Raw genomic sequence first — 16,097 nt, 5'->3', positions numbered from 1 at the left:
CGGGAGGGCCAGTTTCAGGGATGTGTGAGAGGAGATTATCTAATTCCTCCAAGAAGTCCCCCAAGGCGCCTGGTGGACGGTAGAGAACAACAATGGTTAATTGTATAGGATGGGTTACTGTGACGGCATGGAATTCAAAGGTGGAAGGAGTGAAGTTAGGTAGCTTGAAGAGGGAAAAGCTCCAGTTGCGAGATAGCAGGAGACCAGTGCCACCTCCTCTGCCAGTGGGTCTGGGTGTGTGGGTGAAGGAATATGCTGTGGAGAGAGCTGCTGGGGTGGATGTGTTGGATGGAGTAATCCAGGTCTCAGTGAGAGCAAGGAAATCCAGAGACTGCAGGGAAGCGTAGCCAGAAATGAAGTCAGCCTTAGGAACAGCTGACTGGCAGTTCCACAGGCCACCTGAAACTAGATGTTGGATCTCAGTGGAGCATGTGGGATAGACGAAAGCAGGCCGGTTATATCGATTAGGAAATACACGGGGCCAGTGATAATTGCGAGAAGAAACATGAACAGGAATGGAGAAAATACACATGATTATAGCATGAGGGGCTAAAAAACTAAATAAAACCCCAGCGATACTTAGCTCAATCAAAGTAGGATTTGCCTCCTCTTTGCCTCTCGTGACTCCCGCAGGACTCTAATGTCTTTGTCAGTCTTTGACTCCCGCAGGACTCTAATGTCTTTGTCAGACACCTGATTGCTGAGTTCTCACAGCTGTGGGGCCACGCCCCTTTAATTAGTTAACTCTCTGCAGCTGGTGGCCCTCAAAAGGAAATCAATAAATAAAGCTCTTAGTATTCTACAAATGTTTAAACCAAAGTTAACCCTAGCAGTCAGTTAGTTCAGTTTTAAGGTTTCAGTCAAATTACTTGTCCCAAGTTTCTGCCTGACAGATACTGTAGCGGTTTTGAGATTTAAAATCACAATTTCAGTCAGATCAACTACAGAGCATTTATACAGAGCACACANGTCCTATAACAGAAAAAGACCACACTAGGAATTGTATGACAACCTTGGGTCCATTGGTGTCAGAATCCGCTGTAACCAGGTACAGGGGCTCGTGATACGGCCACGTAGCCCACCGACTCAAACGTCGAGCACTTGTGTCAGTCGTCCATACCTCTGTGTCCGGCATGTTACTGCGAGACGGCGACCCTCGTGCATTTTGTTGTTTGTCATTTATGTGGGCTTAAGAGACCTATCTTCTCCAGAATAGAATTGCAGTTTACCTCTTCTAGATGTCAACCCTAGTGTCCATATCACTGATTCATCTGGTGGGTTACTGACTTGGACCTAGTATTACCAACTATCCTATGGTCCCATATTCTGGTTTGACTCTCTTCGTTTGGTAATATTATACGTGTACTGTTGGTAATTTGACATCCTTGTCACTTTTCGGGCTTCTTCTGTCTTATGTCGGAAAGTACCTCCAAGTGCTCTCCGTTTATTGACGCAAATGGTCTTTGCATACTAATTGAAGAGTCTCTTAGACTACAAGGTGATTCCTTTATCGTTTATATTAGTTTATTACACGAAATACATTTGTAATTTTCAACTACTTTCTGTCTTTTATCTGAGAGTTTGTTTGTGAAAAGAACAAGAGGATTAAAATGTTATTGTCTCTTGTAGACTACACCCAGGGGACTTATTTGGTGTGAGCTGTTGTAAGAGTCAAAAGGCGTGACTCCGTCAGAAATCTATAATCTAAAATACCCCTCCTCCTCTCCTGTTTCTATGGAATAGTAGCCTTGTAGTCTACTATCAGGTGTCTCTACTCCGTGATGGTTTGCATTCAAACAAACTTAGACTAACAACACATCGACCCTTAAATTACTAGAAGAGACAAAGTGACCAAAAATGATGATTTTAGTTCGAGTTATAAACAACCATGAGTAAATGACAACGGTAACTAGTTCATTATTTCATATTCTTTCCTTACACTTCCTTCGAAAGAATAGCAATACAAACCTTACGAATGTCTATCCAGAAGTAGTACACTTGTCGATTGCCAAAAGTGTGACCGAGCAGGAATTCATAAGTCATACGAGTGAACCTCTTTCTTTGAGACCTAACTCCATGACCGGGTCGTCTTCGACTCACAGTTCGACTACTTGTCCGTCTGGGATGGACAAACCCGTACCTCCTCTACCAGTCTGCAATGGCTTCTGAAACCTACAGTCGTCGTCACCTTTGAGTTCTTTTAATTAACAAAAACATTAACAAATATAAAACTGTAATAAGGGTAGAACTATGCTAAGTGTACGATATTCTACATACCCAAATGTACAACTGTCACCATTAAACTAATGTTAATTTACTAGAGTTAGTAGTAAAAGACAACAGATATGAAGGTATAAGTGGCAAAATTCAATTCCTCTTTTAATCAGGGTTTATAAAGTGAGAATTCATTTGCACTACTCAAGATTGTAAATTTACTCTATTTACTACATATACACAAATTCACGAATACCAGCCAATAGAAGCGTTTTATATTATGCACATAATAAACATTCGACTCCAGGGATTTCTCGGTCCACATCCACTACAACCGTAGTGGTATTCTACGTAGATTAAACATCATCCTGGAAAATTGACTAGGACCTCTATAGGGGTGTGGGCTTCCTTTTTTGGGAAGTACTTGAAATTTATTTTTGTGTGATGTCTAACTCCCAAGTCTCCGCATAATGAAGGGAATCACATTACAGTTATATCAACCTCAAAACTCCGTCATTTTTTTACGTAAAAAGAACTTCCTTTGAGTTGTAAAATCTTCAACAACTTCGGTAAGATGGTGTATACGTACAAAGGGAATCCAAGAACAATAAAACACTTCCTAAAATTACATTATGACTTAATTCGATAAGTCCTGAAACCCCTTGTATTAGGACGTAATAATTTATGTGTTAAAATTCATCGAATAAACGTATTATGTTATTGAACATTAGACTTCATTTGAGTAACGTTGTCTGAACACCATACGATCCGTAAAATAAGCGCGTAAGTCGATAAAAAAGTTCTTTTCATATACACGGAGATTGTTAATTTACTCATAGTATGAAAGTCGCTGCGCACCCACGGCGTTATCAGGACCGTGTAGAATGAACTTTATAAATTCAGACAAAACGTCACAATTTTATTGAAAATAGTTTATAGTAAAACTTACCGATCTGAAAGTAGGAACACGAAGAACTCGATTAAACCCGAACATCGTTTTACAGAACAAAAAAGCGCGGTACTAATAGAGCATAGAGGTGGCAGATTAGAATTCGTCCTAAAGAGTTTGTGTGTTGGTCTGTATTTAGTGAAAATCCCAAGTAGTCTTTTCTTTCACCCGCAGAATCGTTGCGCGGCCGACAAGACAGATACTTATATTACTTCGCACTCAGAGAATCTCTTTGTGGAGGTACAGTAAAACAAAGGGGTTATCTACAGTGCTCTTATATCTGTCGACAGTGTCATTCGTCCGGGTAATATAAACAAGATCAGAAATTATATAGGAAAAGATGTTTCATGGGCCATTCGTTGGACAAAGTATAGAAGAGAAATGATAACGTCTTTGTGTAAAACACCCGTTGCAAAAAAAAGGATATTGGGTAGGTCTCCCTTTCCATACCTTGTCGATAACTCGAGATCGTCTCCACTTAGACACGTGGTAGCACGCTTCCAGTTTGCCCAGTTTCGTTGGATAGGTGAGTTGGGAACTAAGGTAAAAAATAAGATTTATGTGTGTTGTGAATTTAATACGAAACATCTCCATCTGACGTCCGACTCCAGACATTTGACGTCCGTCACATAGTACGTTATCGAAACCTTTGTTTCTCGAGTCTGTATCGTTCTCGTTAGCCGTACGAGCATTCGACTCGTCAGAATGGATGACCTATCGTAGCCCTCGTGATTTACGATAAAGGGTTTAGTATCAACAACTTCCTATCATAAGTCTAACAACTGCGGTTCACAACCTCGCGTGATTAGCTCGTCTGCTTGTAACAGCGCGTACTTTCGGTGTGTGGCCGTCTTGTAGCTTCGTATTACTATAGTGGTCCTTATCAGAGAGTCTAAAGTTGTATGTTAGTTCCTCAACTCCGACAATACTCGATTTCGTGAATCCGAAGTGTAGACATTTCCTCTTAGCGACATCTTAACTCAAATCCGTCATTTAGTGGTCTAACTTTGTATTTGTGGACTTCAGATTTTCTTATGGAGTCCGATTTATTAGTTTACGCAAATGCATTTATGTCGACGGTAGTACGGGTACGAGTTAACATGATGATATTTGTAAACTACGGCCTACACAACATTGAAATACGATTAACCATAAAGCGGTCTCTTGACGTCATACGTCTTCTTGCCTCTTTGGTAGTCTTTTACTACACTCTTCATGGTGTTTTGGCTCGTTTTATCTATAACCATTCTCTCGTATTTTACCTAACTGCTTAACTGAGTTATGATCATGAAAATATGTGGTTTGTGACCGTAAACAAGATAACACAATCACCCGGATTCTTCCAACCTCTTTCTTACTCGTCGTAAATGTTAAAGGAGCCTATGTGACTAAATGTAGACCACCAATACTGAACTCTGATCATAATGTTGTGAATATGATACCAGTGTATAAGACCAAACTGAAGAGAAGTAAACCGGAAAAGAAAGTAATAAGGACATGGACAAATGAAAGTAGGGAACAGTTGAAAGCCTGTTTTGATTGGACAGATTGGGAAATTTTTCAGGAAGGTTCACTAGATGAAATAACTACTGTTACCAATGACTATATCAACTTCTGTGTAGAACTAGTTGTTCCCACTAAAGAAATAAAAATCTATCCAAATAATAAATCTTATGTGACTAAGGACATTAAAACCGTTATAAATACCAGGAAAATAGCTTTCAAAAACAAAGACTATGGAGCACTTAAACAGACAGAGAAAGAACTGAAAGTCAAATTGAGGGAATCAAAACTGGCACACAGAGAGCTTTTGGAAAATGCTTTTAAAGCCAAAAACCCCAAAAAGGTATGGGACACCATGAAAACCATGACAGGAATGTCATCCTCAGCTAAACCTATTGTGACGAACAATGAATTTTGTTTTGCTAACGAACTAAACACGTTCTTTACCCGTTTGGAGTCACTGGATAATTCTGCAAAGTGCACTGAAATGCTCGAAACCATAATACCTACTTCCTCTGACAAAATGACCATCAATGTCGAAGAGGTCAGAAAAACATTTCAGTACAACAATACCAAGAAAGCGGCTGGGCCAGATGGGTGCAGCGGCTTTCTGCTGAAGAACTTTGCTACTGAGCTGGCTCCAGTGTGGCAACACATCTTTCAGGCTTCTATTGACACGCACACCATCCCTCTGTCATGGAAAACTTCACACATCAAACCACTGCCCAAAATTCCATGCCCAAAAGAACATAAGGACTACAGACCAATAGCCCTCACCTCAGTGATTATGAAATCACTAGAAAGAATTCTGCTCCGATTTCTTATCAGTACAACACAAGACAAACTGGATCCATACCAATTTGCCTATAAACAAGGGTGCGGCACGGAAGATGCTGTGGCCACTCTGGTTCACATCATCACTAAACATTTAAATAAACGCAACACCTATGCAAGAGCCCTCTTCCTAGACTTCTCATCAGCATTCAACACAATAAAAGCAGACATCTTGGTGTCAAAAATTGCCAAAATGGAAGTAAATCCATACCTGATTTACTGGTATGCTGCTTTCCTCACTAGTAGAGAGCAACTTGTGAAGGTTAACAAAACCCTGTCATCTGCCATCACAACCAATGTAGGGGCCCCCCAGGGCTGCGTGAGTTCAGCTGTGCTCTTTACTCTCTACACTGATGATTGTCGTACCAACACACCAAATCAAGTCATCATTAAGTACTCTGATGATACTGCAATAATATCTCTGCTCAGTAACACAGACGACCCTGAGCTGCACCCGAAAGGCTGTAAAATAGGTGGGTGAGGTTGGACTGATACAATGCTCTCTTGAGTCCAACGACCAAGAAAACGAGAAATATTATATACCATTCAAGACCATCCCTAAAGCCCATTGTTCTCCAATAATAAAAACACAGAACACATAACTATTGGCGGGTAATGATTTGACCATCTGCTGCCATGGAAGGATTCACATTGAACATCTGTGCCCCAAATTGGACCAAAAACAAAGAATTTATTCTCCTCCGTCTTAGGATCTTTGGGGCGGCCAGGAGAAAATTCCTTCTTTGTTCCTTTACATCCTGGTGGGATCATGTCTTCATTTGCAGTATGCCCAGTATCCTGGTTACAATGTTGGTCCAGCAGCTTTGAAATCAAGAACTGCTCCCACCCTGTTTTTAAAAAATCCTGGCTCAAAGATGTTGGTCCAACCCTGTCTAGACTCATGGATCAGCCTATCCAAAACCTAGGTGGGAAGGGCTGTTCCCACAACATCCGAATCTCTGACACCAACCCTATGGTCGCGACGTGGAATAAATTAACTGCTACATCTAATGGAGATACAGGTCCCAAGATTCAATAGAAGGCCAGACTGAGGCACTTCTTCGTGCACAGTCTCTCAATCTCACAGTAAATAAGGAGAAATCCAGTATCCGAAATGCAACGCTGAAAGCGTCTTTGAAGCATGTTTTTTCCTCACTGATTGTGGCTTTATGTTTAAAGGAAAGGCTCCCCCAGTCATAGATAGTTGAATAAAATCCAGTATTTAGTGGGAACTTATGTTTAAAACCATACCCAGAAGAGAGAAATCAGCCGATTATCAGGTAAAATATATGAATTTAGCTCTTTTTATCAAAACTGTATATTCCCCTCTCCAGGCACTGCCCCATTTTGCGCCCATTTTCCCAGTGTCACGATGAAATCCCGAAACTAGGTGTGACGTCCATCTATGCCGTCACTTGGTAAACATCGAACAGCCATTCGACGAAACATGGGGAGTATTTGGGAGTTCGGATTCGTCAGCCCGAGGAAGAAGTTTGAGCCATGTGGAAGAAGATGAATGGGGGGAATTCCAGCATACAGGGTCCGACCAAGGGCAAAACCGTCATGAACCAGGGGACAGTGACGATGAAGGATGACAGGCACGGTGATCTTGCCGGAGAACGATCCTTTGACTCGTGCAATTTGATTGGGACGCAGTAGGAGACCGTGTNTTGTGATTTTAAATCTCAAAACCGCTACAGTATCTGTCAGGCAGAAACTTGGGACAAGTAATTTGACTGAAACCTTAAAACTGAACTAACTGACTGCTAGGGTTCTAGCAGTCAGTTAGTTCAGTTTTAAGGTTTCAGTCAAATTACTTGTCCCAAGTTTCTGCCTGACAGATACTGTAGCGGTTTTGAGATTTAAAATCACAATTTCAGTCAGATCAACTACAGAGCATTTATACAGAGCACACACATTGAAACAGAGAAGTCTAAAAACAGAATGTTACTCACACAATTCTAGAAGTCACCAGTTGTTATCCTGTCAAAATCGAGTTGCACACCACTACTCAAACTACAAATCATAAATCACTCGTTTGGAATGAGGATACTGTTTATCAGTGTTTTTCTTTCACAAGCCAAGTGGAATATCATCCTCCAGTCAGTAGAGCATAAGGTAGAGTCTACCTTTTCCACCAATGAGATGTCACTACTCTAACTCCACAGTATCCTGAACCTCATGTCTGTGATTTCACTCGTGTGTGCTCCAGCCAGCGAAGGCAGTCATGTAAACAGAATGTTTGGCCGGTCTTCAAAAGCGAGGGGATCTGGCTGAAGAATAGAGACCCCTGTAAATGTCAGCGTGCCCATTTCTCTCTCTTTCTTGGTATGTCCTTTCCTCTATCACCAACCCTCTTCTGGCTAATGTAAAAAAAAAAGCCCTTCCTTCTTTCTAACCTCTCCCACTCAATAAAATATGTTTTCTGAACTACTGTACATTAACATCTACTTACTCTGGTCTGCTATCGATAATTCGACTTGAGTGTACAAACTATATAAATAATGCAACAATTGCATACTGTATAGCTTGAGTTATTTTATATGTGAGTGTCATCTTTTTCCATGATCATACTTCTACTTGCTCTTTTTTAAATCTGTCTTATTACAGCACAAAGGTTCACATTCACTCTTCTCTCTTTAATAACGCCGCAGTATGCAGTAGGTATCAGCGTTCCAACGCTTCATTAGGAGACCATTACACTGAGACACGTCTGGTCTCTATAATTTTCTAATTTCATCTCTCTTTCGTCCCACAACTCAGACACTTGCTCACTTCCTCCAGTCACTGTCAATCAAAATCCACGCTCATTATACAGATCTTTGCTCTAAGAGGTTTCCTGTGAGTCTTGACATTGATGTAGTTTCAAGTTAATAGTTTCATCTGAACTCACTTGCTTCGAGGTGTGTTTTTTACCACTTAATAAAATAAGACTTTCTCTGACTATGGACTGAAGGCATTTATAGTAGCAAGACTAAACTGTGCGGTATAGTGCTTTTACGCTCAAAGAGTTTCAAACTTCAACTGGGAAAGGAAAATTGGAGTGCATAAAACCCTGTGGTGTGGTTTGAAAAAAGAAACTTTAATGCATAATTGATTTTGACATGTAGTGTTTCATTGATGATTTTATTATTGTGATGTCGCTGTTGCTGCTGAGGAAGTGTTGATAACTTCCAGTACTATAATAACAATGATTTGCAAAATGTTTCCCTCTTTGTTTTCATCAACCCTGTTTTATCATGTTGTTATGACAACCTAACATAGTTTATTCTCATTTGTTAAAGTTGAATTAGATACCTCCTTCTTGTAACCTGTAATTTCCTACTTACAATCAGCCGACATGGAGCTACATTGTTTTCATGATGTTGTTGAATCGTGTTTCTAGACATGTGACAAAACTAAAGCCAGTATTTCTATGGCACCAGTATCTACATCTAGTTGTCCCAAAATGAGACCAGCTGTAAATGCACATTGTATTTCCATTTTGCAGGGCATTTTGGACTCTACACCATTGAAACCGTGATTTATTTAATATAATAATGTGCTTAGCCCAGACAGCTGATAACACCTAAAGTGATAATATACTAAGTAAATTATATGGATGGAATATAAATAAAAAATGACAAATCAGAGCATGATTTCGTAAAATAATGGGCAATAGAGAAGGCATCATACTCCCCTGTGTGTAATAAACCACAGACTTTAATCATCATCTTCGATCATACTCCTCAGAAAAATCATGCTGCAGGGTAATTATTCTATAAACATGACCTAGTCCTTATTTACATAAAATAGCACAGCCATTTTGTTGCAAACAAATCACCACTGATGCACAGTATGATAGGCTGCACAGTACACACTGAACTCATTGAACTAATTACATCAACAAGTACGTACAGTAGGGACTTGATTGTTTTGGCCCAGATTGTTGTTTTAATATCATTACAAATGTGATGTTACCAAAAAGCCTTGCTATGCATGTGTTTGATATTGTCAGCAAATAATTACTTCAGATAATACTATTATACTGTAACCTCTTTCAAAAAGTAAAACATTTTTTAAAAATTATTATTTAGTTATCAGTATCAATTAATTAGTTTGATTATGTATGTTTATATCATTTGGCAACATGTTTTTAAAAAAAAATGTATTTTCCTCCCTCCATGTTTTTCCCATTATTTAGTATTTTCAGCACTTGAATTCTCAAGTTTGTGTTATATTAAGTTAAAAAACTATAATTTAACTGGTGCATATAAATGTTTTAATTCACCTGACCTGCAACTGACTCAAACAGCTTGGGATTCATTGACACGTCAGGTTCTCATGCTTTGAATCTCTGTAGTAAAATAATTCTGTAGATTAAAATAGAATCCTAATCTCATGATAGGGGAATCAAACTAATTACGTCCGCTCTCTTCATATCTCTGTGTTTTTAGTCTCTGCGACCAGAAGAGAAGCTTCTCCTCATTGCAGCCTGCTCTCCCTCCCTCTCCCCCTCAGAGAGATAGCGTGCCAAAGACTGTGAAGAAAGAGATAGGCTATCTGATTGTTGTCAATAAGTTTTCCTGTTTCTCTTTCTGTCCTTTCTTCTTTGTCATCTATTTGTCCTTTATCTTACCTGCTGCATGTATGAACTCCTCTCTACCTCCGCAGGGGCCAACTGTCATCGGTGGTTTGATGTTTATTTTCCCATGAGGTTGTTCTGGTCTGCTGTTTTTTTCGTCACCACATGATATTTTGAATGTCTTCTTTAAAGTTGATTTGCACTCATATCATAAAGTTGGGTGATGAAACACTAATATCACAAAGAGCATACAACACAACAGCTAGTAGCAGCATCTGAGGCACACATGCAGACATGCCATCTCCTTAAGCGTCAGCTTTTCAGTAATTCAGGAGAAGCTTTGACATTTTATTCAGATATAACATCATTTGAATCAATGTGGTGTTTACCCAGCGCATTACACATTATGGTATGTTCACATTATTTTAATTTTCCCGAAGTGTCACTGCCTCCTCCATATCACTATTGTGTGAGGATAACCTGTAAGCCTGACAAAGCAGCTGCTTAGGGGAAATGTTAAGTTCAGTCAGACATCAGTTTCGTGGAATGCGTTTACATGAACTGTGATAACCTGGTTACCATAACACTTGCTGATATTGAGCTGATCAGTAGTCTGGGTTTTTACATATCATGCACCCTATTTTTGACAGAAGAATGGCACACATATGCACAACCATCAAAATGTTTAGAATAATATGCTGGAAATATTTTGCGATTGATTTATTTATTGATTAACTTATGCTATTTTTTTTTTAGCAATTTGATTTGAAATGTATCCCAGCAGTTACATAACATGTATTTCCATGTCTTAACGGTGTAACCTTTTGATGATTGATTTTGTTTTGTGTACAGCACATCAATAACCTGAATTCCAAACATCCAGTATGTGGTAAACACCACTATACTGAAGTTTGCATTTCCCATAATGCAATTCAATGCCATCTTCATCATTCATTGTGATGCAGGGTTTCTGTTTTCTAGTCTCCTTGCCTTAGTTGAAAAAACAGTGATGGCGTCACTGAGACGTTAACAGGATTATTTATCTAGAGACAGCAACATTACACAACACTTTTAACAGACTGCAGAATATTCCTCCTGAAGATTAAACTGAACGTCCTGTTGACAATTGGAGGAGGGCCCCTTAAGTAATTGGCACAAGTAAAAGATATGTTCCTTTAGCATTTAAACCTAATCACTTACCCCAGTTCAGGAAACTACCATTTTTACGATACGATACGATAATAGGATACGATAATACTTTATTGGTCAGATCAAGTCTGAAATTTGACTTGCGTCACAGCAGCTCCATGTCCAAAATCAACAGATAAAAGTATCCAGACACAATACATGAAACACAAACAACAAACATTTAACATAACAGCACAATCACTGAGAGAAAACATGCTCAAAGAACCTTCAGCGTGCATTTGATCTGGGATTTAGCTCTGTGTTTACTATGAGGATTGACTGATGCACGAAGGAGTGCTTCAGTCTGACTTTATTGAAACGTGGGACCCTGTATCTCCGATTAGATGGTAGCAGTTCATATTCACTGTTCAGAACATGGTTTGGGTCAGAGATGATGTTGTTGGACAGCCTCACTAGCTTGTTATGATAGGCTGAGTCATAGAGTCTCTGACACGGTTGACCAACAATCTTTGAGCAGATTTTTAACAGGTGGAGCAGTTTTGATTTTAAAGCTGCTGACAAACATTTGTACCAGGTAGTATTGCAGTACTGCAGAATAGAAATGATCACAGATGTAAAGAACAACAGAAGAATTTCTCTGCTCGCCCCAAAAGACCTAAGACGGTGGAGAAAATAAATTCTTTGTTTTGTCCTTTTGCTCAGATATTCAATGTGATCCTTCCAGACAGCAGATGGTCAATCATTACACCCAAGTATTTGTATGAAACTCCCTGCTTGATTTCATCTGTGTGGATGACAATGGGGACTTTATGGGAGTCAGATGGTGAGCCAAAAATGATTTCCTCAGTTTTCTTGGTGTTGATCTCAAGAGCATTGTTATCAGTCCACTCAACCACCTGATTTACAGCCTGTTGGTGCAGCTNAGGTATGGATTTACTTCCATTTTGGCCATTTTTGACACCAAGATGTCTGCTTGTATTGTGTTGAATGCTGATGAGAAGTCTAGGAAGAGGGCTCTTGCATAGGTGTTGCGTTTATCTAAATGTTTAGTGATGATGTGAACTAGAGTGGCCACTGCATCTTCCGTGCCGCACCCTTGTTTATAGGCAAATTGGTATGGATCCAGTTTGTCTTGTGTTGTACTGATAAGAAATCGGAGCAGAATTCTTTCTAGTGATTTCATAATCACTGAGGTGAGGGCTATTGGTCTGTAGTCCTTATGTTCTTTTGGGCATGGAATTTTGGGCAGCGGTTTGATGTGTGAAGTTTTCCATGACAGAGGGATGGTGTGCGTGTCAATAGAAGCCTGAAAGATGGGTTGCCACACTGGAGCCAGCTCAGTAGCAAAGTTCTTCAGCAGAAAACCGCTGCACCCATCTGGCCCAGCCNGTCCTGGACTTTGAGTTGTGGCTGAACCTGTCACTGCGGTCCTGCCTGACTCTCACCATACTACTTCCCTGATGGCTCCCACAAGATTGCTGACATCCTCGTGGATTCATCTTCTTATTATAGACACATGCATTTCCAAACATTTGGTCTTTCCCAACATTTGGTCTACCTACCTATGTTGTAAAATGTATTATCTCTTAGATTTACACACGCCATCTACTGCACGTCTGTCCGTCCTGGGAGAGGGATCCCTCCTCTGTTGCTCCCCTGAGGTTTCTCCCATGTTCCCCTTTAAACTGTGGGTTTTCTCTGGAAGTTTTTCCTTGTACGATGTGAGGGTCTAAGGACAGATGGTGTCGTATTGTCATACTGATATTCTGTACAAACTGTGAAGTCCACTGAGACAAATGTAACATTTGTGATATTGGGCTGTATAAATAAACTGATTGATTGATTGATTGATTGATTGATTGATTGATTGGTACTTCTACAGTCATTTCTGCATCGTTTCAAAGACGTTATACTCTTCTCCACAATGCTGAGGATGAATTTTGGTATTGTGATCATTGTTACAGGAAAAATGATATCAAAGCAGAGCCATCAACAATTTGAAACATGAAATTATATACGTTGCTGACATTTCCTTTTTGCTGTTATACTAGACGTGTTTAGATGTGGATCCCCAGCAGCGAATGCACCTGTCTGAGTCTGGAAAAGACAGGGCAGAGCCACAGTGGTAGAGTGAACCCGAAGCTGGAGCAGAACAATTTCAGAGCTCACAATCGGTAGCTTCAACTGAATGCTAAAATTCTCGTTTGCCCTCCATCTAGGATCAAAGGTCAGTGGTCAAGTGTTTATCGCTCTATAAACGATATGACCGACCAACATTGTGGCTGGGGGTGGGGGGGCTTACAAACATTACAATTATAATGTGTCCCTGATTTCTCTCTCATACTATAACAGCATGTGAAAGATGACTTGATATTTTGGACATAAACTGTGATATGCCAAACTCTGGAGATGTTCATTTTGGCAGTGAATGTGTAAAGTTGCCTTTCCGCTATGAGTCACAATGTCATGTTTGTCTATTGACATGTTTCGAGTGGTTGATGGCAATAGCTGTCCTCATGTAAGCTGTTTGATATTAGCCTCGGGCGCTGAGGCTTGCTCCACAATCCATAATGTCTTGGTCTGTAGCTTCAATTACCTCAGACTAACCCTCACCTGCCTACACTTCCTCACACATACACATACACTGACTGAACCACAACCAGCCAGATCTTTGTTCAATGGGGATTTAAGAAGGACACTTGGAAATACGGACATTTCAGATACCATATTTCAGAACATGTTGTTGCTATTATTTGTTTAAACCAAAACAACAGTTGTCTGTGTTCATGCAATACTATGTTTTGTTTAATTTGAAAGGAACTAGCTGTTTGCTCCATTTGCAATGTATCTAAAAACAGAGTTGTTGCCATGCTCCACATCGAGTTAAGGGAGGTTGAGGAAAGAGGAAATGATGGGGAGGTGACCGTCATCACCACTTGTCATTTTACCCTAAAGGTGTTATCTTGGGATTTACACACTTTAGGCCACTGCTGTAAGTCATCTTGAATTAGCGTGTGTTAACTTATTCGTATCGATAGGTGAGAAAGATTATATTTAATATGGAAACACATATCATTATCTAAATGAACTGTCATGTGAGTTGGTAGGTGTTTTTTTGCTTTAAAGAAAATAACTGGAGCAGGAATCCTTTGAATTGCATCTGTTTTAAGATCATGTCTTTTAATCAAGGAACACAATTTCCACAGAAAACCGCTTTCGACAACTTTATTTATTCGACTCACATTGCAAATTCACACTAAGAGTTAGCATAATGATAAATGTTGTTTGGCTTTGAAATGTTGGTTCATTATAAAATGAAAGTCTGTTGTACAAACAAGTGAGGATCTGAACGTTGTGTGTATTCTTTGTTTGTGAAGAAGTTTATTTTTTGTTTAATTCTTTGTCAGGCTCACAGTGGCATTCCCCGGCATGTGGAAGACAGGATGGGTCGACACCGGTAAACAATAGCATTCATAATGCACCTGTGTGCAGCAAACCAGAGGACACAGCATAATGTGTATAAACACGGTGTAACAAACCTGAGACAGAATAAGCCAAAATCAGCTCATTGGCAGCTATTTGAGAATACTCAGGTTTGTTTTTTTGAGTAACCTCATTTATTTTAAAGATTCGATACAAAAATGACAGGAATGTCATCCTCAGCTAAACCTATTGTGACGAACAATGAATTTTGTTTTGCTAACGAACTAAACACGTTCTTTACCTGTTTTGAGTCACTGGATAATTCTGCAAAGTGCACTGAAATGCTCGAAACCATAATACCTGCTTCCTCTGACAAAATTACCATCAGTGTCGAAGAGGTCAGAAAAACATTTCAGTCCACCAACACCAAGAAAGCGGCTGGGCCAGATGGGTGCAGCGGTTTTCTGCTGAAAAACGTTTCTACTGAGCTGGCTCCAGTGAGGCAACCCATCTTTCAGGCTTCTATTGACACGCACACCATCCCTCTGTCATGGAAAACTTCACACATCAAACCGTGTGCTCTCTACACTGATGAGTGTCGTACCAACACACCAAATCAAGTCATCATTAAGTACTCTGATGACACTGCAATAATATCTCTGCTCAGTAACACAGACACAGACACAGCTGCACCAACAGGCTGTACATCAGGTGGTGGAGTGGACTGATAACAATGCTCTTGAGATCAACACCAAGAAAACTGAGGAAATCATTTTTGGCTCACCATCTGACTCCCATAAAGTCCCCATTGTCATCCACACAGATGAAATCAAGCAGGGAGTTTCATACAAATACTTGGGTGTAATGATTGACCATCTGCTGTCTGGGAGNACACTGTCAGACAATCCACCCTGTCTCAGCCTGTCCCTCTCAGGAGCCAAGAGGCAGGTGCAATCGGGGCGTTACACACTCTCGGCCAACCTCTCCAGGCTTGGCTCCTGAGAGGGACAGGCTGAGACAGGGTGGATTGTCTGACAGTGTTATTCAGTCTATCCAGGCAGCTAGAGCTGGATCCACCACAGCCTGTTACAGGCCAAGGTGGCTAGGATTCCAGCGATGGTGTGAGGAGAGGAGAATAGAGCCCCTATCTTGTGAGTTGGGCTCTATTTTTTCCTTCTTACAGTTACTGATGGACAGAGGGCTTGCGCATTCAACTGTGAAAGTGTATGCAGAAGCCATCTCGTCCTGCCATGAGGGATTTGGTGGCAGCTCAGCCTTTTCTCATCCACCGATGTCACGGTTTTTACAGGGGGTCAGGAGGCTGCGCCCAGTAGTGCACGCCTCCACCCCGCAGTGGGACCTGCCCCTAGTGCTCGGAGCTCTGGTGTCAGAACCATTTGAGCCTCTGGAGCTCTCCTCCCTAAAAGCACTGTCGTGGAAGACAGCTTTGCTTCTTGCCTT

General features: G+C 40.5%; 1 protein-coding gene across 1 annotated transcript; it reads left to right on the top strand.

The window, feature by feature from the left end:
• Positions 1 to 4,533: 4,533 nt before the first annotated feature.
• LOC104943198 (uncharacterized) lies at positions 4,534 to 15,638 on the top strand. The gene is made up of 2 exons (XM_010768536.1): positions 4,534 to 5,954; positions 15,330 to 15,638. Exons 1-2 carry the CDS (start codon positions 4,599 to 4,601, stop codon positions 15,636 to 15,638), a joined length of 1,665 nt encoding a protein of 554 aa, XP_010766838.1. The 5' UTR covers positions 4,534 to 4,598.
• Positions 15,639 to 16,097: the final 459 nt, after the last annotated feature.

Source organism: Notothenia coriiceps, unplaced genomic scaffold, assembly GCF_000735185.1.
Source record: "Notothenia coriiceps isolate Sejong01 unplaced genomic scaffold, NC01 NC01_scaffold00005786, whole genome shotgun sequence".
NCBI lineage: Eukaryota > Metazoa > Chordata > Actinopteri > Perciformes > Nototheniidae > Notothenia > Notothenia coriiceps.
The sequence above is the reverse complement of the archived record's forward strand: the minus strand, read 5'-3'. Positions and strand labels throughout refer to the sequence as shown.